This window comes from Bos indicus, chromosome 10 (genome assembly GCF_029378745.1).
Source record: "Bos indicus isolate NIAB-ARS_2022 breed Sahiwal x Tharparkar chromosome 10, NIAB-ARS_B.indTharparkar_mat_pri_1.0, whole genome shotgun sequence".
Lineage (NCBI taxonomy): Eukaryota > Metazoa > Chordata > Mammalia > Artiodactyla > Bovidae > Bos > Bos indicus.
Genome location: NC_091769.1, coordinates 77,007,383 through 77,033,169, shown reverse-complemented (window position 1 = coordinate 77,033,169; position 25,787 = coordinate 77,007,383). Strand labels below are relative to the sequence as shown.

The window sequence follows — 25,787 nt, the reverse complement described above, 5'->3', positions numbered from 1 at the left end:
ATGTCGCTTCCGTGCTGGCACATGTTGGATGTTCAATAAATATTAGTGAAATAGATACGATCACACCTCATGCCACAATACTTAAATAAGATTTTAACTAGATAGGGAGCTGCATCAGTTTCCCCTTTTGGTACTTTTAGCAATTCTTAATTATGGTACTCTGAACTAGGGCACTCCTTAAACTTCTTACTCTACAACAAATTTAGAAGGCGCTTTTATTTCCATGTAAACGGTTGCTGAGGGTCGGGTGTCTGAAAGGATGACCCTCAAGTAAGGAGCAAGATGGTCAGTCCCGGATGAATGGACACTAGATTCTCGTGACTGGGAGAGGTTCCTCAGCGAGGCCGGTGGTCGGTCATTTTGCCAGGCCTGTGACATCATTTAATACCTGCCACTGACACCTCCCCACTGCCAGATCCCAAGGGTCTGCGTGGGCAATCGGAGCCGCGCCCCCTAATTCGCTGCTGTAGCATCCCCCAGCAGGAGGGTCACGCCCCAGGGCGCAACGCAGAGCGACTCAGTCATCCAGAAGACAGAGTAAAACCAGTCGCACCAAGGAGAGGCAGCGGTATTTAGGCAGCTGGCTACTTCTCCAGAGCCTCCACCCTGTCCCCTGGGCCCGGCGCCCGGCGCTCAGCCTGTGCCGGGCTCCAGGAGCCCCAGCTCCCTCCACGTGTCCTGTCTTCCCAGCAGCCACCTCTGCCGCCTCGGGAGGAAAATCTCCTGACAACTCGCGGTCTACGGACTACGACTCCCAGCAGGCACCGCGCCGCTTCTCTCTCCGCCCCCTCCACGGGGCACGCAGGCGCTCTGGGCTCCGTCAACAAGCCGGGCTGGCGAAGACTGGGGACAGTGCCTTCTGGGATTTGTAGTTTTTTTTAGTTAGTTGTGCCGTAAGTCAAAGGGACAAGAACTACAAGTCTCGGCGGCCCCAGCGTGACGAGCTCGGTCACGTGGCAGGGGGCCGACCGGGCGTGCGTGCCGCCGTTGATCCGGTGCTGCAGTGAGGAGGTGGTTCTCGCCCGTGTTGTGTGTGTGTGTGTGTGTGAGTGAGAGAGCGAGTGAGTGAGTGAGTGAGTGAGTGTGTGTGGGGGGGGACTCGGCTTGTTGTTGTCGGTGACTTCCCCCTCCCCTCCACCCCTCCCCTTTCCCCGCCGCCGCTGCAGTGGCCGCTCCCTGGGCCGTAGGAAATGAGCGATAACGATGACATCGAGGTGGAGAGCGACGTGAGTCCTGGGGCTTCTTCCTTCCCTTGCGGGTTGTCAGGCTGGGACAGCGGCCGGGGTTCTCAGCAGGGCGACGGCGGCAGGGGACCGGGCAGACGCCGCCTCCTTCCCCTTCCCCCGCTGGGCTGGGACCCCCTCCGTCGCGCTCCCGGCTCGCTCTCTCCGGGCTCTTGGCCGGAGCGGCCTTCTGAGACTGGAGGTGGGGAGGAGACACGCGGCCTCTGGGACCCCAGCCTCCCCCGGTGGAGGAAGGTGCTGCGGCCTCCCGTTCCCATCCTATTCCGTTCAGGATCCGGGGGACAGGGACCGGGTGCGCCGGGGATCCCATTGTCCGGGTCCTGGGGAAAGGGGACTGCGCTTAGGACCATGCCCCGTCCGCGCGCGACCCCCTGCTCCCGTGACCCGCGGATCCTGGGGAATGAAGGAGGGCGGAGAGGGATTGGAAGTGCCCACATTGCCATGAGCTGGGTACGAGGAGAGGAGACAGTCCTCTGGATCCCCTTCTGTCCCGGGTCGGATCCCGGAAGGAGGGGCGGCGCTCGAGACCCCCCTGCCCCGCTACCCGATCCCGCTAGGGGGGATGGGGGCGTAGGATGGGGAAGGGGGGGGTGGGTAGGGCTGACTCCCCACCCGCCGCTTCCTCTGACGCCGGCATTTTCTTTCTTATTATTGAATGTGAAGTGTAAAAATAACTTCTATATTTTCTATTTTTTTTTTCTCTCTTATTCCAGGAAGAGCAACCGAGGTTTCAATCTGCGGTACGTCTCCTACTCTCCATTTCATTTTCATTTCCGTTCAATTCTAGTCCTTTTTGGGGTCGGAGAGAAAAAGAGATTGTTCTATTACTTTTAATGTTGTAGTAAACTCACCTGTTAACCGCTAAGGTGAGGTGGGGCCTTGCTCTGGGGTTCTAGGTGGTGGGGGTGGGGGGAGGGTGGTTTGCGAATCTCATAATTTTGGAGTCTCCGGTGATAAGTTTCCGTGAATGTAGGTGAGTGAGAGAAGTTGTATGCAAGGAAATTAATCCTTCCGTAGTTTTCAGATGGGGGCTCTAGTTGTCACTATATAAGTGGGAAATGAGAAGTGCATCATGCTAAAGTAAGTTGTAGTATTACTTCAGGGAAAAGTGGTCAGATTTACTTAGGAAGAAGTAGGTTCTAAACCATGGCTGTGTGAAGTTGAAGCCACATGCAGTAATCACCTTTAACCAAAAGTCATGTGACTGCTGTAGACCTATGGAATCTCTCACAATCTGGTGTTATTCTAATGCAGACATTGGGAATGTAGAGGAGCCAAAGGTTGAATCTGAACGTATCACATTCAGCAGCTTATTGTGGTCTGACTATATTTTAGTTGAAGGAGCAGTATAAAGGCAATAAAAGAATTGCTGAAGAAAAGTGGCATTGCAGAGAGAGGTTTGCTAAGAGGTGATGGTTGAGACTATACAGTGTTGTCAGTAATTTCTTAAAGTTTTGTTATAAATCTTCTCAGTAGATGATTCTGTGGATTTAAGATAGACACTAATCTCGTGTCCTTGAAACAGTACTATGGGTGTTCCATGAATAGAAGGAAAAAATAGGTACAAATAAATCATAATCAGGGAGGAAGAGAAATAAGTAAATCATGCTGTCTAACATTTGACAGATGGGAGCATAGGGAGTGGATAGAATGGAGCCCCCAAATTTAGATGCTTCCAGAGGATCCAGGCAGTGAGATAGTCAGGAATGAAGTAGAGAGCAGAGGTGAGAACTGGGGGACTAAAGAACACATGCGTCTTCTGAAAAGGCAGCCACTGTAGTCCAGTGGGTTGTTACGTGAGAATCAGGCTGAGTGTTGTCTTATCTTCCTGTTTTGGAAGAAAGATTAAAAATCCAGACTTTTATGTTATTTTTCTGATTTTTAAAATGATGTGTGAGACAATCAAGTTGTTTAGGGGCTTGTTAGAATTTCAAGGATGCCACTTAGAGACCTCTGGTCTAAGAATTTATCACAGAGTAAAAGCAAGCCCTCTTGTACCTGCTCAATTCTGAGGTTGTCAAAGCAGTTAGGTATTGAGAAAAAGTGTACTTGTTGAGAGCTGATGTTTCTGTAAAAATCCAACAGTGCAGTTGTTCCAAATAGTCAGTAAAGAAGAATTTATTTTTCCTTGGAGTATTTGAAGACAATACTTTGAATATTTGCAGTATTGTTTGATACTTAATATCTCTACATACATTGGAAAATTAAATTCCTTTTATTCAGTTACTATTATCCTTAATAATGTAAACATGGAATTTCATGTTTGAAATCTGTTTTCCTCCAAGTCTCCAGTTATAAAATCTGCCCTAGGGCTTGATCAGAATTGGAGAATAGGGGTTGTTTGGGCTTCCTTTGAAGAATTATTATTTAAATTGAAATTATATCAGCTTTCCACTGTGAGAAAAATTTTCTTTATGAAATTTTGGTGTATAGTTCCTGAGAGCTTTCTGCTTTTCAAAATATCCATGCACATGGCTGTTGATGTAAATTGTTTTATTAAATTATTAAAATGTTTCCACTCTCCTAGAGTGCTAATCTCGTTGTTTTGTCTAGATATTTGAAGTTTGATGTTAAGGTACTTAGGATTTTCCCTTTGATTTTGGAGGGTGGGCAGAGGGAGTGGGTTTGACCCTTTGTTTTTAATTTGACACATCTACTTGCTGAGATGTTTAAATGTTATCTGTTGTAAGATAATCACACTGGCATAGAGAGAAGAAGCAGTAGACAAATTTTATAGCATATCAAGCAATTATTGTGAATACATAGGGTTAAAAGGATTTTATTTTTTTCTGGGTGTGACTATGTCTGTCTTTCTCCTGACATTTAGTATAGATATACATTTTTTTAATTTGGGGGGAAACTATTAAGCTTTGCCTTAGTTCAGAAAAGAATATGGACTGTGAACAACCAAATATTTAGGACTACAGAAGAACTTTTAAGAAGTTATTTTGAAAAGGTCCTGTGGGTCCTAATACAGAAAGAGAAATTCATTCATGTTTTATAACGTAACTATAATAGCTACGGCTTTACTGCATAAGAAATGTTGGATAGTCAGCAAGAACAGAGGCTTGAAGTAACAGAAAGTGAAACTGACTTGACTGACTTGACGAGTATTTTTTATTGTTGCCTCAGTGCAAACGGAAACAACTTCTCCGGTGACCAATAAGATTTGTTAAAGTAATCCCAAACAATAATTTTTATTAGTAAATTCACTGTATCTCAGAATGTCACTGATACTGTCTTATTTTTATTATTCTTTGGAGGAAAAAATTTGCATTTCACAAGTTTTCTGGGGCAGGGATATTTCATGCAGGGTATACTTGTTTTTTTTTTCTGTTTGGGGTTTGTTTTTGTTTTGTTTTTTTGAAGGAATGAAAGTATATGAGAAACACAGTGCTAGGGTTAGTGTGTTAGAAACCCACGGTCTTTTTCAGCTTATTCTTCGTGACAGCTGCACATGTTTCAGTTACAGCGTACCTATCTGGGGGGTGGTTAGAAACAGATTTCTGGACCTTTCTGGTATGAAATATTTTTAACCTCTCAGAGCCCTTTGTTTTTTTATGATATGCAATGTATTCAGAGGGGAATGAGCTTGGTTAGTCACCTTTGAGATTGAAATTTAGTCAGGAAATCAGTGCCTTTTACCCTAATGCTACATGATACACGTACTTTGTGTCGGCTTAGAGTGTTCACACTGATGTGGATGCCAAGTTTGGTTCCTAAAAATACTTATGGAAGGGTGATCTTACTTATAAGTCGTTTTCCAAGATGCCAGTAATAGTAACATCGTTGATCAAGGAAAATGGCTATAGAATGATGGCATATTTATATATATGTTTCCCAAGTTTTTTAAGGCACCAAGTGATTTTTTTGAGTAGCCTGGAAAACACACATATGTATTGGATATTAAAAACGTATACCAGGCAGTTGGCTTCAAGCCGGAGAGGTGTTGGGAAGTTGCCATTTATATCTCCTATTAAGGACCTTAGTGAGTTTCTCATCCAAGCTGCCCATAGTTTCATGTTGCAGTTTTCATGTTGATTAAAGTGAATTAAGTTGCTTAGAAGTTCAGTTTTATTTATCCTATCTACTTCCCATCAGAAGTAGTAAATAGATCTTTTCTGATGAGAATTTTGAGCCTATGTATTTCCATCATTAGTGTTTAATAAGAATACCTTATTAAGTAATCATAAGAAACACTATCTTCCTTCTAAAATATAACTTTTAAATTTCTTAAAGGCAGTAAATGTTTACAGAGCAACTCTTAATCCCGTATATGGTGGGAGTTTTCTATATTGATTCGAGAAGATTCCCCTTATAGACAGAATTAGGTGTCAGGTAATCTGCAAGAGATGGCATTACTCTGGAGAACCTTAGGCATCCTTGCATAATAGAACATTCATTTCCCCATGCGATTTGCCTCCCTAGAACTTGTGGGAAATAATGCTGCTGTCTGATGTAATGCCTCAAAGGAAGATGTAGTCTCTATGCAGTAAGTTGGAAGAAAATAATTTTTAAAAATCCCTCAGTTTTGAACAGCTTTCCTTAGCTTGAATGACCTGCTGCCAGTTTAGCAACTTCTTGGCTAAGGAAATAATGTTTGCCTTCAACATTTAACAACACTTAAGATAACACGTGCTTGTTAGTGTCAGAGATGGACAAATTGTAGGTGAAGACTCGTGTTCTGGCTGCCAGTATGGAAAGTTTGGGGGAAATAATACTGAGAGACTGAATAAAAACCTTGGCAGAGATGTCAAAGCTGGAATCGATTTGGTGTTGGAGTTCCTGTTGAGCATCTGTGGGCCACTCTTCAGTATCACACGGCCCTTTAGTGTTTCTGTTAGCCTGGGATGCCCTGAAGGAGGGCTTGTCTGGCAGAAACTGCAAATCCGGCTTGCTTAAAGAGTGACAGCATCCAGCCACTGCTCCTGTAGGATGTATAGGGGAGGTATTTGGGGGACTGCTGTACAGCCCAAGAATGCCTCTTTTATCTTCTAGAATTTGTCTGGTAGCACCTGTTTTCATTATCAGACATCTTCCTCAGTATAGGTAAGAGAGAGCTGGCTCATCTGAGTTGAGCTTTATTTGTTCAAGACACACAATTGTTTGGCCCTTTCCCACCACCCCCCCCCCATTTTTTTTTTCTTAATTAGTTTTGCGTTTGTGGAAGGATCTCAGGTGCCTTATACTGGGAATCTTCACCCAGTTTTTCATTCTCAGTTCTGAAATCTTGGCCCTTTCAAAAAGGGTTGCCAGCAAGTGAAGATAGTTAACAAGCAGTGATAAGCCTGGCAATTGGCCCTCCATTTGGGTGAATTGCGGGGGAGGGGAATTCATCCTGCTAGACATTTGGAAATTGTTTCCCAAACAGAATTCTCAGTCTTGTATAAAGGTTTTTCATATGGTCTTTCAAGCCACTAGAGGTATTATTTAATCAGAGTTGCCTGGAATTAGGCATGTTAGTTCTGCATGTTTTTAACTTGCTCTTTCAAATGAGGCTTGAGAAGAAGAAAAAATACATCATTGACATTGTCACAGAGAGCTTTAAAATGGCCTCTGGTTAAGTGGAGCAGCTTGGGGATGGACATGGCAGCAGGGATTGGTCTAAGATTCCACTCTTCTGCTGGTTAAATGGGGCTTGGAACCACCACAGAAATTGCATCCACTGCTTTGAGAACAGCGGTCCCCAGGCCAGGCTTTCTACCAGGCAGTGGACTGCTGCCTTTCCTTGTTGAGCCAACTTCTCAAAGTTGGCTGGCTCCCCAGATGAGAAGCCAAGATTTCTGCTGATGGTCCACAGCCAAGTTCACTTACAGTCCTCTAACCGAAAGACTTGTCCATTTGAGTCCTTTCAGGGCTCAGTGAATGGGAAGGGGGTAATGCATTGTGGGGATGATTTTGGTGTTAGATTATACTTAGCTCCACCCTTCTAGTGCAGGCCTGAGTGAAACCAAGTCCAACTTGATTCTAGCCATTTGAGATTTGCAGGGCTCTCCCAGAAAGAAAACAGACAATTAGAATTTTATTTGTATCAACAAGAAGGATTGTGGGTAACTGGTGTCACTGCTTCTGTGCACAGCTCTTAAGCTGGGAGGAGGGCCAGGAATCAGGGTGATTTAGTAGACAGGAGTATCTTGGGCTGCTGCTGGATACCAAAGCTGGACAATTAATTTGCATGTAAATAAACCATCCTAGGGAGTGTGTAGCAAACACAGGGGAGACAGATAAATGCCAAATGCCATCTCTCAGCCCTCTGAAGTTTTTAGTCTAAGAACCAGCCCAACTTAACTACCTTATCAATAGATGACTAGAGGGAATGGTAAGTTAGAAGAGGACTAGGTACTTAAATATGTTTAATTCCTTCAAGCTATCCATATAGCTGACAGAAGGTACCTGCAATTTTGTTGCTCTAATGCTGTATGATACCTTCTAGCCTCAGGTGATCTGGTCATTCCCTCAGTTTCCCTGTAAATTCCACGTTATCGCTGAAGTTCAGCAGACACTCATTTTTACAGAGAGTCCAGGCGTAAGATTAGGAGAGCTTTAGCTGTGTTCCAGGCATCTGCCCTAAAAACGAGCGCTATGCCATGGAGAACCGTGGCTGTGATGGGAACCGTGTGTCCTGTTCAACAGAGCTGTAGGTGAGGTGCTGTGCTTGAGAGACCAGGAAGTGACTAAAATTACTACAGCTGCTCCCAGCCTCTTCTTCCTCTGTCATGACTCAGACTTTTAGGATTAGATACTAGAATTTCAAGTCCTTTCATTCCCGTAACTCTTGTCTTTATAGACTTTTATCTGAACATCTTGTCTAGTACAAAGATTCATTTGAGGCTTTCTTGTGCTAAGCCAAGGTGTTCACTCCTGTTGCTTCATTTTTAAAATTGCGGGTTCTGTGTCTGGGTAGGTTAAAGCTACCTGAACTTCCTATGTCCAGATTTCCTCTTTAGGTTAGCTTAGTGCAGCCTCGTGTACTGGGGGTAAGTTCTCAGAGTACAGTATTTCCACTAATTCCCGAAGTGCAGATGTGACGTTCCTGCTTTAGGTTAAGTCAGCAATTGAGCTCCATTGGCGGGACTGCCCCTGTGATGGGGGTCTGCCGAAACTCCCTTGCAGCGTTCACCCGCACTGTCTTCATCTGAGGCCAGTGTGTTTTGCCATCCCTGATTTGTTGGCTGTCTTTGTCCCTCTCAGCTGATTGTTCTTTCTAATTCTAAGCAGGACAGGATAAGGGCTTTTGTCTGTGGGTATTTAGCTACTGCCAAATAAGCATGACCTGCCACAGGTGCCTGAAGAAATGTATTCAGAGTATGTGAGTGTCAGAAGGTTTGCTGTCTAAGAACTACCTTTCTGGCACCCTGTGAAGGGAAGGCCTTGGCAGAATAGCACTTCGATGCACTTTTAAAAAAAAATAGGAGCTCAGAATGCAGTTGGCATCTGTATCAGCTTTGTCATGGTGATCTCAGATTCATGCATCTGGGTTTTCCAGAGGTTTTAATTTCTCATATATGATTTGGCAAGCAGGTCTTAAAACTAGTACCCTTTAGCAAGGTGGAGACCAGAGCAGACTCACGGTGATGTTTTCACATGAAAGAAGCACTGTACTAGTGGCCTGACTCTTTTCCTGGGTCCCCGCCAAGGGAATCTCTTACAGTGGGGGTGATCACCTCTTATGAAGGGGCCCACTGCAGCCTTTCCCTGGCCACCTCCTAGCCGTGGGACTGGCGGCTGTTGTGTCACATAAGTAAGTTGTGGGAGAAAACTGATGTTCCAGGAGAGTCACACTTTGTCCCCATGAATAACTTTTATTTTACTTATGCATGAGCTGGATGCATCGAGCTACTTTGGATGTTCCTGTTGCAAGCCTTGCTCACCCCTTTCTCCCCCTTCAGCAGAGCCTAATTCTGGAGACTCCTAACTGCCCACCTCGACAAATCCTTCCCAGTCCAGTCACCTGGGACTGCGCTGACAGCATATTCTTCCAGGCTGTACCCACTCAGCTGTGCATGCAGGAGGAGCGCCACTGCTAACGTGCTGTTTTCCCTTCTTCCAGGCTGACAAACGGGCTCATCATAATGCACTGGAACGAAAACGCAGGGACCACATCAAAGACAGCTTTCACAGTTTGCGGGACTCGGTCCCCTCACTCCAAGGAGAGAAGGTGAGTTTATTGAGAAAGCTGATGAGCCACCACTAGGTTAGAACACGCTGTGGGGCTTAGCAGGGTGCTCACCTTTCCAGAAAGAAATGGAGTCTGGGATATTTGGGTGACATGGTTTCCTTCATCTTTGATTCTTCAGGGAGTCATCACACACCTTACCTACTCTCTAGTTCATCCTTAACAAACAGTGTCAGATGTAATGGAGCTGCTTGTTAAGACATCAGTAGGAGCTATCTTTTAAAATTAATATTACATATAATTACTCATTCAAGAAATCATTATAACAAGCATACAGTAGTTTGGGATAATGCTAAGGATCTCTGAGGTCAATGATTCTCTGGACCTCCATGGGAATTCCTTTCGTATGGTTCAAAGTGGTACTTATTTTAAATGAAACCTCCCAGGAATGTATGTAAACCAATCTGGACACCAGTGATCTCCCAGTCTAAGAGTAGTTATTATTCCAAAGGCACATATATAGAGAGCATTTTAAATGTGAATTTGAGTAAAGAGACATGTTCACACAAAATGAAAGAGAAAAATAACCACTCTTCTTCCCCCATCCCTCTACCCCATTGGTGGCCTTCCAGAAACTCTTTTCCCTGGAGAGGTAGGCACCAACTGTTTCTCCGTTTGAAAAACAAAGTCTAAAGCTTTGACTAAAAAGCCTATAGGTTAGGGTCAGTCCTTGAAATTTGGAGAAAATATGTGTTTGCACAGTTATCTCCATCCTTGACACAATATAACTGGCTGCTCTCGGCAGCTGTTCAGTGGTGTAAGTGGCAAATTTGGAGGAGGACCTTTTTTTTTATTTGTCTGTCTGTCTGTCTGGTTGTTTTGTTGGTTCAATAATGCAGTGTTTCAAGAAGCAACCATGTGAAGAAAAACCATTGCTCTCAGGTGTGCTTTGAACGGCTCTCCAGATTTGGCTCTGTGGTAGGAGTTTTAGGTTTGCTTGGTTATCCAGAATTAAACTTGGGCCAGTGCAAGGGGTTGCCGTGATAGTTTCGTTTTATTTGTACTGCCACTCTGGTAAGCCATGTGCTGTACACCTTATCTGAGGTGTGACTGTGAAGCGTGAGGTGGGTCTGACCTTGATGAAAAGCATAAAACAGGCCATGTAGATACCTAGTATTGCAAAAGCAGAATTCGCCGTGGGTTAGGTGCACTTAGTGTGGACTGGGCTTGATGGCCTTGGTCCAAGGTGCTTACCTGGAATAACAGCATTCCTGGGTACAACACTGTCAGAGCACCACAGGAGATCTTTATGATGGGAGAGAGGCTCACCCTGTTAGTCAGAGTACACACATGCAAGGGATTATCTCTTGTGCTTACCTGAACTATTGACGTATTCATGTGCCATGATATCAATTAAAATGGCTTTGATGAAGTAAACAGACAAGAGCTACCTTTTTCTAAGTCTCACATCTAACGAGTGGTACCAGGACAGTATATCCCAAGAAATGGCTTGTAGACCATCTGCCTCAGAATCACTACTGAGTCTGTCTTTCTGGAGGTAGGTAGGCCTGGAGATCTGTATTTATAACTAGCAGTCAGATGATTCTTAAGTTTGAGAGCACTTTGGGAGAGGTCAGTTCTTAAGAGCTCAACTCTACCTTTTTCTTACCTAGTCTTTTTTACATTATTGTAACATTCTTCCTTAGGTCCTTAAAAATCACATTACCATAATCCTGTTGTCTCATTTCTTCAAGGAAGTTGACAGTTTGAATTTGGTAACCTTACAAACCTTACAAATAGTTGTCGTTCATTGGAACCCATTCATTTACTCACCTACTGCATTCACAAATACTGGGGATCTGCTGGATGCTAGGCATTGTCTTAGATACTAGGAATACAGCAGTGAACAAAGCAGATGAAAGCAGCTCTTAATCTGGTGAGGAAAAGATTGAAAACGAACTAGTAATTACTTATAGTAAAAACGCACTAGTAAATATATATACGTATTATGTCAGATAAGTGCTATTGAGAAAATTAAACAAGGAAAGAAGGGTTGCAGGTTTCATTGGAGCAGACCAAAAAAACACACACTTGCAAGGCAACAGACTTCAGCCATGCATCTGTCTGGTGATGCGCATTCCACGCCAGGGGAGGCAAGTGGAATAGCCCAGGGGCGGGAGCCTGGGAGCCTTCCTGGGCCTCTCAAGGAGACAGAGGCTGGTGTGGCCAGAATGGAGTGAGTGAAGGGATAGTGGCAGGAGATGAAGTCAGCAAAGTAGCAGGAGTAGGGGAGAGGAGTGGTTGGAGCCAGGTTTCTTTGAGCAGATGAACGGAGCACCAGTGGCAGTCTGCCAGGTTCCTTCCCAATTTCAGGTGCTTCTGTGGGTTCTGGTCCAGATGTTCGTGTTGAGCATGAATAAAGGAAGTGGCTGTTACCTCTGGTTGAACCCCAGCCCTTTGCCACTAAGTTTCACAATCTATTATTTTCCTTGTCTGCTGACACTGTTGACAGGTGCTGTGCTGAGTCTCACAGAATACTCTGGTCCCTCAGACTTCCGAGTTTTCACTAAATGTTGCAATTTTTTTTTTTTAAAGTGGTAATCGAACCAAAGGAAATTGGCTAATTCTTGATTTGGATTGCAGCAGTCAAGGTTCTGACATTATGTAAATAATCCTGAAATGGTAATTTTGCTCTGAGAGTTGTGGGGGTGCTTAGATCAGTTTTTTTGAAGGGAGGCCCCCCGTCTCCTTTGATTTGTGCATCTGTATGTTCCAGGTGACTTCTCTCTCAGTATTAGGACGATTTGGCCTACCTGTTCTAAGCTTTTTGTCTTTAAAGGGAAGCTAATACTGATTGAATTGGATCCTAACCAAGAATGGGGGATACTTATACTAAAAAACAGCCCCCCCCAAAAAAACAGCTTTAAATGTGAGACCCAAACCCTATCCTTTGTTTCCTATATTTTACTATAAGATGTTCACCTTTTGCTTAAATAAAATGTCAGTATTAACTAATACCTGTATTGCAATATAAGATGAAGTCTGCATAGTAGTTCTCTGAGGTGAGTATTACACTGTCAAAATTGGACAATTATGCTGCTAGCTCCTGCCATTGTTACATATGAGAGATGAGGGAGCAGGCTCAAGATCATGATTCTAGTCCATAGCTAGACAGGGACTGGAACTCAGGACTGCCGATTGCCGAGTTAGTCTTTCTATCACACCCTGGGGATAAACAGCTTTAGAATATTTTAAAGAAATTTCCTTAAATTCTCATACCTTGTCTTCATATTGGGAACTTCCCCTGGATAGGGCCAGTATCTTGGCAGTGTGTCATACTAGGGTTACTACAAACGTTCTCCCCTGAAGTAGCATATGTAGGCAACACTGAAGTGCAGAGTTAAGCGTCACTGAAGTTTATAAATTTGTCTGGGTCTGCATTGCTGCTCTGAGAAATAGATGATTATAGTTGGCAGTCTGTTTGGGTTTTGCCATAGATCGAATTGTTTGCAAGTGGCCTCTTGAGCTCCTGTTGCTTGAGTCTTGTTTCCCATAGTTTTTCAGCTGGACTTGGAGCCCATAGGAAAGATAGAATGGAATTAGAACTATAAGCCAGTCAACCAGAGGAAGGAAAGTGAGTGAAAGTGAAGTCGCTCAGTCGTGTCCAACTCTCTGCGACCCCATGGACTGTAGCCTACCAGGTTCCTCCGTCCTTGGGATTTTCTAGGCAAGAGTGCTGGAGTGGGTTGCCAATCCCTTCTCCAGGGGATCTTCCTGACCCAGGAATCAAACCTAGGTCTCCCACATTGTGATTGCAGGCAGACACTTTACCATCTGAGCCACCAGGATTAATGAAACAAGGGCAGAAACAACTGTGACCCCATTTTGCAAAGGAAGACACTACTGTTCTTGAACAGAATTATTCTTTGTTTTAAGGGTCCTTAGTTGGGTCCTAGGGAATGTTGCCCAAAGGCTTGCTGGCTCTGAGCTTACCCTGTTGTGTGTGTTTGGGTGGGGGGGTGGGGGTGGGGAATGGTAAACCTGGTGGTGAGCGTGTCAGTTTGCCTTTCATGGGGGCAGAGTTATCTGCCCCCACCCCCAATAAGTTAGCCCCAGTCCCTGCACCAGAGAGATTGCTTCCAATCACAGTGTCTGCTTGGGATGGTTGACTTTAGTGATACAAGGGTCTGTTTCAGCATTGCCATGTGTAGCTAAATGGTGGTTTATAGTAATTTCTCATCTTCTAAGTCTCTTCGTAAATGCCTGTTTATCATACTTCATTGCTCTCTTAGGTAGTGGTGCTCTGGATTTCTCCTTTTTGGATAGAGCTTTGTTAAAAAGAGATTATAACCTAAGATGAAAATAAAGGAAAACAGTCTTTCTTCTGCTCAACAATTGAGAGTTCTTCTAGGCAGTGAGTCAGAGTCCCTTCTATTTGGGTGAGACTATGAAGGCACTGCCTCTGCCAGCTCCTGTCACAGACTCCAGCTCGTGGTAGGTCCCCAGAACGGAGCTGAGGGGCGAGCGCCAGAGGAAGCAGTGAGCTTGCTCAGCTCTGACAGCACAGCCAGCGTGGTTGTGCTCATGTGTTTACATATGAGCGTCGTAGAGGTTAATACATGGTGTCTACTCTTGAGCGTCTAGCTCTCTTGTTAGGGGAGAGGATTATATGTAACAACAATAATAACATGCTGAACATCAAGTAAGAGGTCAAAACACGGAGCTAATTTGTTTCATCTTCATTAAAGCCCAGTGTCCTTAACAGGTAAATGTTGAAATCAAATAGCTCCCTTATACCAGGAAACCTAACAGTTCCTACAGCTGAAGGTCAGTATCCCTGTTAAACTCACTCGGCCCTGTGGCCCAGGCACTTATCCCAGGTGTAACTGTACATGTATTTGTGTAGTTACTTAATGGCTGTCTACCCATCTCCCATACTTCACCGTAGTAAGTACTGAAGGCACGGAGAATATCTTTAGTCATATTTCTTCCCTTGGAGCCTGGCACACAGTAGGAAGCAGAGTGAGTGTTTATTAACTGAAGGAAGCCCCTCTCCACCTGGCCTTGTTCCACTGGGAGGGGCTCACTCTGGTGGACGCCCTTTGAGGCAGGCAGTTCATTTAGCAGCACTATTTCTACATCACATCTGGGCTGCTGAAAGGATTGTCTTTTAAGTGAAACGTAAACCACAGCCCTGCCCATTTCACCTGCTTACCCATCAGTTAGTATCTGACCAGACTCCAACCTGGGCATTCCTTCTTAAAATGTCTACGTCTTAAGTTGTTGTCCAGCGTTGCCCAGATCTCCCTTAAGCTCTGGGCCCAGTAACTGTAAATGTACAGTTTGTATCTGACTTCATACTTCTCCCCTGTGAAACCTCCAAGGGTTTCTCAGTGCCCATCGAGGTAGGGACTGGTATTCATGTTCTCTAAATAAGGTTCCCAACTTGCCCTCCTGCTTTTTCTGCTGCTTCCCTTGCTGTGGAGCAGTGCACCCCCTCCTCTGTGCAGGAATGTGATCCTCAGGTGTATCTGAAATCTTTCCTTCCACCAAGGTCCCAACTCCAGCCCCACCACCCGGATGACATTGGGGTTTCACAATGAGGAGACCCACTTCCAGGACTCCCCAGCTCCCTGCGTTTCCTGCTCTTGTGCCTTCCTGCGTTTCTCCATGCCAGTCAGTCTCCACCTGTCCGTTGTCACGGCCCACATCAAATGCCTCAGCACCTTGAGAACCCTGGGTATCATGGTCCCTGACACCCCAGTGGATCTTCATGGGTCTCTCCTCTCTTCCCTTTTTTTGTGTAACAATCTTATCACCTAACTGGAGGGTGCACTCCCTGAGGGCAGGAACTTTGTCCATCCTTCTGGAAGTCTGTGCTACACAGTGCTAGAGGGTTCACTACGTGGAGAAGACTATAGAGCCATGAAACTCAGCGACTTGAAAGGATAGGAATTGGTTACTAGGCCTTCCCTCTAGCATTTCTTTTTCTTTTTTCCCCTCTAATAAAATTGCAAAAATCTTTGGGAAAATGAGAAGAAAAGGAACAGCCCTTCCATTCCTATAATAAAACTACAACCTTTGCTTTATTCTAAGATTCTAAGATAAGTGGTGTCCAGTGAAAGTTCAATGTGAGCCACAAATACATTTGAAATACAATTTAGTTTAAATACAACTAAATTTTCTAGTTGACAAAGTAAAAAAAAAAAATACCAGATGAAATTAATTTTAATAGTATGTTTTATTTATGCTTCCTGGGTGGCTCAAACATTAAAGAATCTGTCTGTAATGCAGGAGACCCAGGTTCAGTCCCTCGGTTGGGAAGATCCCCTGGAGAAGGGAATGTATTCTGGCCTGGAAACCAATACCACCAATTTCATGGACAGAGGGAGCCTGGCGGGCTACAGTCCATGGGGTCACAAAGAGTCAGATAGGACTAAGCAAGTAACACGACACAAAAATAAGTATTACTTCCGTATGTAATCAATATGTTAAGAATTACTAATGGGATTTTGTATTATTTTCTTGCACTGTTTTATAATCCAGTATGTTTTATACTTATAGCACTTCTCAGTACAGACTAGTCACATTTCAGTACTCATTAGCCACACATGGCTAGTGGCTCTTGTACCAGACAGTGCAGTTCAGAGATACACTCTCCCCATCCCATACCCCATTTTAATATGACCGAAATTTGACATCTCCAAGTGGATGTCAAACAAAACTGGCTCCTTTTCCCTCTCTCTCTCTAAAGCTGCTGTTATTAAATCTATGTGTTTACTGATGGAGTCTCAGAAGCAGGAGTAAAATGGTCTGCTCCTGCTCTTTTCATATGCATACTTCACATGGGTAAATGCTATAGTTTGTTGCTTTCACATAACATGTCCTTTCCCCAAGTGGTAGAATGTTCATATGTAGACATCAGGCATGTTCTTTGGACCATTTAGGCTTCCTCCAGTTTTTTAACTCAACAAGTAATGTAGTGGTGCACATCCTGGTGCATGTGGCTATTTCCACAAAATAGCTTCCTACAAGTTGGGTTCAACAACCCAACTTGTCTAGTGGTAAAACACCTGATTTTTTGCTGTATGTTGCAGAGTGCTTTCCAGGAGGGCAGTTTTCATGTGTTCTTTCTTTTCATTTCCAAGTAAATTCTAAAGATCAGTCTTTCAGTATTGTTTTGAGAGTACCCATTTTGCCATCACTGGAGTTTTTTGTTTTTGTTTTATTTTTGAAGGGGGTGACTAATTTAGTAAGCCAAAGATAGTAATTAATGTTGTGTTTTGTCTGTTGCCTGTGAGAGTAAGTCCTTTTCCACATGTTTATTTACTAGTTGTATTTCCTCTTTGGAGGAGCCCTGTGCTCCTGTCCCACGTGATCAAAGTTGGATGGGACAGTGTCACACCTTCATTTCAAACTACCAAGGGCCCAAGATAAAAGAATACAGGGTTTGAAATGTGACTTGTGTTGACCCTTAAACAGATGAATGGCTCCCAGCTTTAACTAGGTCCTTTATGGGGTGCGATACCTTTGCCTCCTCTAGTAATCAAGAACATGGTCCCTTGGGCTAGGAGGGGCTGGCACAGGAGGCCTTGGAGGAGCCACACGGCTGTGCTGGTTCTGACCCCACAGCCTTCTAGCCTCCCTTGTTGGCACTGATAGTGGTTCCATTTTGGAATGAACTAGTTTACTGCAGACCCAAATTTATTGTGTGTTTAATTTTTGTTTCCAGAAAATGGCTTAATCAGTTGAAAATGTATACCAGCTTTGCCCTAGCCCTCCCTTTCTTTACCATGTGTAAAAGTTTGTGCAGTTTTCAGAAAATAATGGTTTTATTTTCTTTAATTAGTGAAAAATAAAACATGTCAGTTGATAAGTCAGCCAGTAGTTCTTCATTCCCCAGGATATGGGGTTTTGGTTCTTAGGACAGGGCAACCGTTGCATCAGCCCGGTAGGATCTGATTTTGACAGGAGGAAAAAAATGGTAAATTCAGCAAAGATGACAGTTTCTCAGATCAACATTAAGACCCTAGGGGACAGCAGTGATGTTTCTGTTGCTGATAGTCTAGTACTACTCTTCTCTTCCTCACCTTTCCCCACCTGCTTTCTAAAGCAACTTGGGCTGGTGCAGAGACACAAAGATGTACAGCTCCAGAAATGTATGGGACTCTAGCCCTATATGAAAAGTTTTGAGAGCCACTGCCTTAACTGGGATTTAATAATCATGGGTGTCATTCTAAACATCAGTGTTAAGTACTTCAAGAATCATTTGGGACCTTTAAAAGGTACAGATTAGAATCAGACTCTTGGGTTTGGGGCCTCTGGTGAAATATGTAGTTGATTCTTGCTGCAGCACACAAGGTGAGTGTACTCTGTTCCCAAGCAGAGTTCTGTTCAAGTGGGTGCCTTTGGAGGCTGGGGTGGCCCTTTTCTCCATCTCCTTGCTGCTCTGCGCACAGATGCAAACAGGCAAGCAGCTGCAGACGAGCAGGAGGAGGCAAGAACCACGGGGCTCCTGAGCCACGCTGGGTTGCCTCCACTATCCATTTTAGGTTTCTCCTCTTAGGTGATAAAGCCAGAGCAGTGTGGGGAGCCCACATCTCCTCTCAGCCGTGGCCCGAGTTCACAAAGTTCTCTTCAAGCTAGCTTGCATCTTCTGGCTTTTCCTCTGTATTTGCTTCTTCTCTGCTAAGAGACTCTTTGGGTTTCATTTGCCTCTCAAAGAAAAAGAAAAACAATCTTCTTTCTATACTGCTATTATTATACACTACTTTTTTTTTCCATTTCTTACTTTTTCAACCTCATTGTAAAAACCAGTCTTCACCTTTGCTTCAGCTTCTAGTCACTTTTGCACCCAATGACCTATGTGAAGATGATTTACCTAAACTCACTTCTTCAAGGAAACCACCCTCACCAGGCTCTTCATTGATACCCTTATAGACAAATTGGGCGGTCTTCCTGCTCTGATTCTCCAAATTTCATTGACCTTCTTCCTTAGTTCCACAGCCTCCTCTCTGGTCCCAAAATAAGGGTGTCCTAGATTCAAATCTTTTGACTATATTACCTACTGGTTATTTAACATCAGGCAAGTTACAACTCTGTGCCTCAGTTTCCTCACGTGTAAAATAAAGGAACTAACACATCAGAACTAACACAACAAAGGTCCATCTAGTCAAGGCTATGGTTTTTCCAGTGGTCATGTATGGATGTGAGAGTAGGACTATAAAGAAAGCTGAGCGCCGAAGAATTGATGCTTTTAAACTGTGGTGTTGGAGAAGACTCTTGAGAGTCCCTTGGACTGCAAGAAGATCCAACCAGTCCATCCTAAAGGAAATCAGTCCTGAATATTCATTGGAAAGACCGATGTTGAAGCTGAAGCTCCAGTACTTTGTCCACCTGATGCGAAGAACTGACTCATTTGAAAAGACCCTAATGCTGGCAAAGATTGAAGGTGGGAAGAGAAGGGGACGACAGAGGATGAGATGGATGGGATCACCGACTCAATGAACATGAGTTTGAGTCAACTCTGGGAGTTGGTGATGGACAGGGAGGCCTGGCATGCTGTAGTCCGTGGGGTTGCAAAACGTTGGTCACGACTCAGCAACTGAACTGAACACATCAGAAGGTTGTGTGAGGGTGCCTGGCACTGTGTAAGTCCTCGGACGCTGCCATTATCCTCCTCATTGATACTGCTGTGTGCAGCTGTGGCTCTGGAACACCATCTGGCAAGGGTGTCCAGTGTCCTTTCGCGTGGCTCCGAGAGGGAAAGAGAAGCCTCAGTTGCTGTGCATTAACTCACACAGCTATCCAGAAGGCCGAGTGCTGCTTCGGTCCCACGGCCACATACCCTCCTGTGCTGGGACTGTCCAGACCATTGAAGGGTTCTGTGTCTGCTGAGAAAGGCAGAATAAGAATTAGTGCCTTCTAATTGTAAAAACTAGCAGGAAAGCTTATTCATTCAGAGCCTTCCTGGATACCCAAAGGCAACAGTTGATTTGTGGACATGTTGATCCTACCAGTGTTATCTGCTCAGGAACACGCACTTGAAGATTGCCGACTCAGCAACTGGGCACCGTTTAGAAAACAGAAACCGAAAGCCCGGGGCCGCTCCATAGTCCAGGCCATGAGGCCCAGGATTCTTGCAGGCTTCATGTTTACTGTTCACAGTATAAACTCATAAAGGCAAGGTCCTGCCCACACCTTCCCCCTGTGGCTGGTCACATGATCTTTCATGGTTTGTTAAACTGGGGGGTTGGTTTGTAGAGAGGGGGTTTTCAATGAGTCTGTCCTGTTCTACCTTCAACCTTTTGCTTTTTCTTCCTGGACTTCATGCACTTGTAAATTTGGGGGAATTCTGTCATTTGTACTTCAGATTTTTTCTTGTGTGATTTTACTTCTTATTGAGAACACTGGAGAAGGCAAAATAAAGTTAACTGAACCATGCTTTTGGACTTGCTAATGGGGGCGTCAGGGACAACCTCAAGTGGCTTGGGTACTTCTGCTTAGCAAGGGGCAGGTATGGAAGAAGGGCGGTGCTTATTATCATTCTAGAGGGTGCTGGGTTAATTCCAGTCTCTCCTTCAATGGAAACCTCTTGATCCCAATACATTCCGTTTTCTGAGCAGCTATGAATTGTATTTTAATCCAGAAACTGCCCCGAGGTAGAAAGACTTCCGTCTCTCATGGCATCTTTCTCTTTGGTTTGTTGCGCTATGCTCATGGCTCACATTTCACTTCGTGATTTCTTGTATGAACACCTTGTGATTTCTTGTATGAACACCTTGTGATTTCATGTATGAACGTGTGAAGAAAGTGGTAGCGTTCAGGCTGCTACTCAGTGTGGTCATTTGTTAAAAAGCATCACTAAGCATTTGTAAGTGCTCTCCTGTTCAGAGATTTTGCTTTTTTCCCTTGTGCTAGAGATGAATGAGGAGTTAAATAAGGTTAATGTTGCATTCTGGGAGCAACAGTCGGGGAAAAAAATGGCAAATTTAAAGAGAGGCTGTGATATAAATATGCATAGCAATTAGATCAGTGATGGAATGCATAGAATTTGGAAGGCTCAGTGGGGTCAGAGAGTGTCTCGTCAGATAAGAAATAGCCCCGCGAGAAAGACTGTGTCTGCGGTCCCAAGAGCACATTAGGGACAGGGCTCCGGAGGCAGCTGTCTGCTGGATTCCTAAACTCTTCTGCCCATCCTGCCACCTATCTGACTATAGGTGTTCTTAATGCCCTCTCTAGCATCCAGAGAGGCAGGGTATTTTAATTAGTCCCTTCTAAATATGTGCCCTTTTCCCCCCCATTTTATCACCCAGTAAATAACCCTAATAAGTCTCCTTTGGCAGAAATGGGACACAGCCTCTGAAGTGGCCTTGTAAGGAGAGCTGCACGCCCCGCCCCCCACCCCCCACTGGTAGGTGCCCTCACTCGCTCTCCATCAGCTGACTTACTCAACTGAAGACAGAGACCTGGTCTTGTCTCCACCCTCGTGCCCTTGCCTACGCTGTACTCCTCGCCCGGAGCAACCCTTTCCCACAAATTCCGCCTCAGTCTAACCCACCCTGACCCACTGGTTCAGATGGGGGCCTGTGTGTGCAGAGCCAAGGCTAATTCCTGGCACACACAAGGTGACCACCCCGGCCAAAAGCCGTCTTTCCCGTGGCCTTTGTAATCTGTACCACTCAAGTTACACTTGTTGGTACTGCCCTGTGATTTGTCTGTATATAGATATGTTTATCTCCTCAACTAGATAGTAAGCAAGCATCTGGGCAAAGAGGCCATGACTAATACATTTTGTTTCCCCACAGTGTCTGCTCTGTGCCCCACACATAATTCACACCAGATAAAAATGGTTGAATATGAACAATTTCCTTTTGAGGAAATTGCCTTAAGGATGCCATAAGAGGAAAGCCTGGAGACTCTAGTACTTGTGAGAACTGGTGAATAAACCTAGGTCTTCCAAACCTCTCTGATACCCAGCCGTGCTGGAGTCTATGAGTTGCGATTGTCAGGGTTTACTACAAGCGGGTATAGTTTTGCTCGCCCGAGTGTGGCTGTTTTCTTTGCCATTTAAGAAGCTTTGCTCCTGCTCAGGAGCCTCAGTGGCATGACTGCCGGATTCAACTACTAGACTAGCTTGTCTTGGGCTTCAGTTCTCTGGGCCTTGTACCATTCTGCCAGTTCCGTCTGTTGAGTGCTTGGTCCTGAGTAACTCAGGCCATGTTTGCAACCCTCCAGGGAATCTCCCAGACAAGTTTGACCTCCAGGGGCCAAGTAACCTGACATCCATTTTATTAGCTCATTAACTTGCTCCTCTGACAGGGCAGTGCCTAGGCTACCCTCAGCCATGGTAAAGGTGTGGTTGCTTCCTGAAATGGCCCAAGCTCATGCCCTTCCTGTGTTGACATCAAGCTCTGACAGCTTTCACAAACGTCTCTTAAGCCAGAGAGGTTGAAATAATGACTCGGTCACATGGCTTAGTTGGAACTAGTTAACAACGGTCTGAGCACTTGTCTGAAATCTTGGACCTTGATGAAAACCTTTGTACCCATCCCCATCCTGAGCCAGCTTCAGCTGAGATCTTGATCTTGTCTTTCTGGACCAGCTGCCTATAGCCAGGCCCAGCAGAGAGTGAGTGACCTTAGCTCTCAGTTAAGTAGTAGTTTAATTTTTTCAGAACAGCCTGGCCGAAGACATGAAAGCAACCTAAAGAAACAAAGGGGCTGGCTGGGAAACAAGTTCAGGATTGAGACAGACCTGAGTTTGATTCCAGGCTCTACACTCTTTCGCTGGTGATTTTGAATAAACCAGTAAACTTCTCAGAGACTCGGGTTCCTATGGAACCATCTCTCAAAGTTCCAGTGAGGTAAGCTGTGGAAAGCAGCTGGTGCCTTGACCGGCATAAAGAAGATTCTCGACAGCACTTAGCGCTTCGTGCCCTTCCCCTCCTACTTCTGTCCCCTCATGTGGCCTTTGCTGAAAGGAATGGTTCCTTGCTGCATGGACTAGGTCTTTATTTTGTCCCCTCTGCTTTTTCTCATATTGCAACAGGCATCCCGGGCCCAAATCCTAGACAAAGCCACAGAGTATATCCAGTATATGCGAAGGAAAAACCACACACACCAGCAAGATATTGATGACCTCAAGCGGCAGAATGCTCTCCTGGAGCAGCAAGGTGAGCAGTGGGGCTTGTGGGGCAGCTGGCCCTGCTGTGCGCCAGCCAGGTCAGGGCCTCGTGCCGGGGCCTGCAGAGTCAGAATCAGTGACGGAGCCGTGCTCCTGAGCAGCTGCAGCCCTGCTGCTTGGGCCTGTAGTTGAGTGTAGCCATCCTGAGGAAGGACCTGAGCCCTCGGTGAGGGAACAGTGGAGTCTAAGGCTTAGACATCTGGAGACTTTTTTCTGACCTGCTCGCTCTCCCCTTCTTGGGGCTCAGGTGTTTCACTGGTAGTAGGGATTGCAGCTGGCCTCGGGTGCCTCAAAAGAGCTGCGAGGTCCTTGGATTGGAGTGTGCTGTGTAAGAGCCAGAGACTCCAGGTGTTCAGGGACAGTGAGCGCTCCCCATGTCAACGGTAGTCCACTCAGGGCAGCCCATGGGCCAGGCCCATGCTGTTCTCCAATGCTCACACCCGCCTTTTCCTACAACCACAGGGGAAAGCGAGAGCTGATCAAGTTCTTTGTTCCTGGGGAATTCACTTCTCTTCCTCCCTCATGGAAGATGCAAGTAAAAGGAAATGCAAGTAACCATCTGGGTTAGAACATCTCAAATAAAATAAACTAAACCAAAATAAATGGGTTGACCTTCCAGGCTCAAGACGAGCTGAACCGAGGGATGGGCAGCGGGAGGCGGCAGTGGGTTGGTTACCGGGCCGAGCAGCCTGCATGTAGGGGCTCCGTGTTGGAAAACCCAGGTACTCTGTGTATTGGTGACTTGCTTCCAAGTGTCCAGCTTGTCTTTCCAAGTGGATCTTGTACGTGAGAGCTAAGCCAAAACTTTTCTTTGGCTGGTACGTCTTCTGTCATCCTTCCCTGCTAATGTGTGACCCTCACACCCTTGTGGAGCCAGGCATTGCCGGGCCAGCTGTGCTGTTACTGCACTGCTGGGTCCCACAGGGAGCTCGTGTTCTCTCTGTGTACTGGGCTTCCACGGCAGGATGGTGACCTCACACGCCTTCTCTTTAGGGTTGGGTGGCATTGCAGAGTGGCTGGCCATATCCACTGAGCACTCGTGTCTGGCTGAGAAAGGTGAAGGGAAATGAAGTGTGCAGGTGGACCAGCCACCAGAAGGGAGTTACTTATGAGCCACCCTGAGCCTCGGGGGCCAGCATGCCCTTCGGAAGAACAGGCTGGACCCCAACCCAAGACTCAGTTCCTCCCCAGTCTCCAGAAGGCTGTAACCCGCTCGCTTGGTTGCCTTTCAGTCCGTGCACTGGAGAAGGCGAGGTCGAGTGCCCAACTGCAGACCAACTACCCCTCCTCAGACAGCAGCCTCTACACCAACGCCAAGGGCAGCACCATCTCTGCCTTCGATGGGGGCTCGGACTCCAGCTCGGAGTCGGAGCCTGAAGAGCCCCAAAGCAGGAAGAAGCTCCGGATGGAGGCCAGCTAAGCTCTGCGGGGCAGGCCAGCAATAAAAACTGTCTGTCTCCTCCGTCGTCTTATCCTCCTTTCAGTTCATCTTTAGAATCCTCAGAACCATTTAAGAGACTCTTGGGTTTTTTTTTTCCTCTTTCTCATTTTTTTTTTAAATTTTATTTTTACGTAGAAGCTCTTGGACAACAGCTCTCGTTCTCCTTCCCTATTTCCACTTTTTTTTTTTTTTTTTAACGTTTCCCTTCAGGGATTCCCTGTCCCCACCAGGAATTTTTAAACCAAAACACCCCAACTTGGCAGCTTTCTCTGTGGAGGACAGACGGCCGGCCAGACCTCTGAGCACATGGTGTCCTGACCACCCACCAGCTCCTCCAGCCCCGCTGGGCACGTGCCCGGGGGACTCCTGCCCCACCCAGGCCTCTCCTTCCGGGCCATCCTCACCTCTGTTTGATAGACTTTGTGAATCTGTGGACTGCTCTACTTTCAGAAGATGACCAGTTTGGAGTAATCAGAATTATTCCCCCTTCTTTTTAAGGATTTTTCCCCCCCTAAAAGGCTATTTATCGCTCCTATTGAAAGACCAGATCCTTGGAGAAGTTTGTGGTATAAGAGGAAGTGGGGACAGATTTGCAGCACAGAGTCTCGGCCTGTTTCACTCCTGCTTCTCTCAGCTAGCCTTAGGGAGGCCGTGTGGCGCTTGTGTGGTGTGAGGGGACGGCAGCATGGAGCGGGAGTCGCCAGGGGGTGGAAGGGGTGGGTGGGCCGAGGAGGGGGCATTGGGTGGAGTAGAGGTTTTGTATTGAGGGCCAGTGATGATGTTTTGATATTTATTTCCTGCTACTGAAATTTGAACCTGAGTGAATTGTCCCTATGATGATGTCGGTATTGCAAAGCGACAGATTCATAAAGTAATGATCAAATCTTCCTTTCTTTCTGTGTGTATTTCTAAGAAATAGAGCCAACTGATTTTGTATGTAAATACCAAGAGCGGTTCACCTCGTACTAAACCCGCACCCCAGTGCGGACCCCTCCCCACCCTCGCCCGCCCCTCCCCTTCCGACTGTCCTGGAACCTGTCCCCATTATGTGATCCAGCCCTGGTTCTGGCTGCGGTCAGCAGATCCCAGTGAAGGGTTTTGTGTGTTTAGGCCTCATTTCTTTGTCTTTTTCCTACTCTGTTCCCGGCATTTGCTGATTTCTAGTGTATACTCTGTAGTCTCAGTCCGTGTTTGATTCCATTCCATGGAAATAAAAAGTATGTTGTACATACTGCTGAAGAATTGTCTTGCAAGTTAAGGCTTTCCCCTTTACTATAAGACTATAAATAAAAACTTATTTTATCCTTCTTGGTGGTGGTGTCTTCTTGCCCTGGCAAAGGCCAAGATGGTGGAGGCCACTGGGCCCGTGTGGGGCCTGAGAGAGGAGCCCGCGGGCTGGGAGCCACCATGCCGGAGCAGTTTCCTTTGTGTTTTAAGGACTCAGCTTGGCCCGAGCAGGGCGGGGGGGTGGATAAACCAGTGGTGGTGACTTTGCTCATTGTATGGAAGCTTTGAAAGTTCCAACAGGGATGGGGTTATCCAGGGCAACATTTCTGGATCCAGCTCCAGCTAAATAGATGACCCTTGGGGAACTGGTAGCGCAGAGCTGTGGGTTTGGGTTTCTTCTGGTAATGAATGTCACGTCCAGTCTAGGGGCGACTGGTATTCTCTAGGACTTTCCAGTTTCTAGAGAGTTCCAACATAGTAATAGGAGGCAGCAGGGCTGCCATGGGCTGGAAGTCAAAGAGGCTTCAACAGCATCCAGTTAGCTCTCCTCAGGCTAGGGAGTTCTCCTGGCCTG

At 45.8% G+C, this 25,787-nt stretch overlaps 1 protein-coding gene across 7 annotated transcripts; it reads left to right on the top strand.

Annotated features, from left to right (window-relative positions):
- The first annotated feature begins 963 nt into the window (after nt 1–963).
- Nucleotides 964–25,293, top strand: MAX (MYC associated factor X). Of its 7 annotated transcripts, none has more exons than XR_002181641.2 (6): nt 969–1,226; nt 1,958–1,984; nt 9,295–9,402; nt 22,411–22,534; nt 23,008–23,096; nt 23,778–24,011. XR_002181641.2 is itself a non-coding variant. In XM_070797713.1 (5 exons), the coding sequence occupies exons 1-5, from the start codon at nt 1,191–1,193 to the stop codon at nt 22,930–22,932; spliced, it is 435 nt and encodes a 144-aa protein (XP_070653814.1). In that variant the 5' UTR covers nt 965–1,190; the 3' UTR covers nt 22,933–22,992. The 7 variants fall into 7 exon arrangements, 4 of the variants coding, with proteins under 4 accessions (XP_070653815.1, XP_070653814.1, XP_019824634.1 ...); XR_002181640.2 differs by having other exon boundaries at nt 970–1,226; nt 23,008–23,092; XR_002181639.2 differs by having other exon boundaries at nt 970–1,226; nt 23,008–23,108.
- Nucleotides 25,294–25,787: the final 494 nt, after the last annotated feature.

Excerpts from the sequence above, each read along its gene's own strand:
- MAX (XM_019969075.2), top strand. The coding sequence starts at position 1,191 with ATGAGCGATAACGATGACATCGAGGTGGAGAGCGAC. Across the intron at positions 1,985-9,294 it reads AACCGAGGTTTCAATCTGCG|GCTGACAAACGGGCTCATCA; the intron begins GTACGTCTCCTA and ends CCCTTCTTCCAG. Across the intron at positions 9,403-22,410 it reads CCTCACTCCAAGGAGAGAAG|GCATCCCGGGCCCAAATCCT; the intron begins GTGAGTTTATTG and ends ATATTGCAACAG.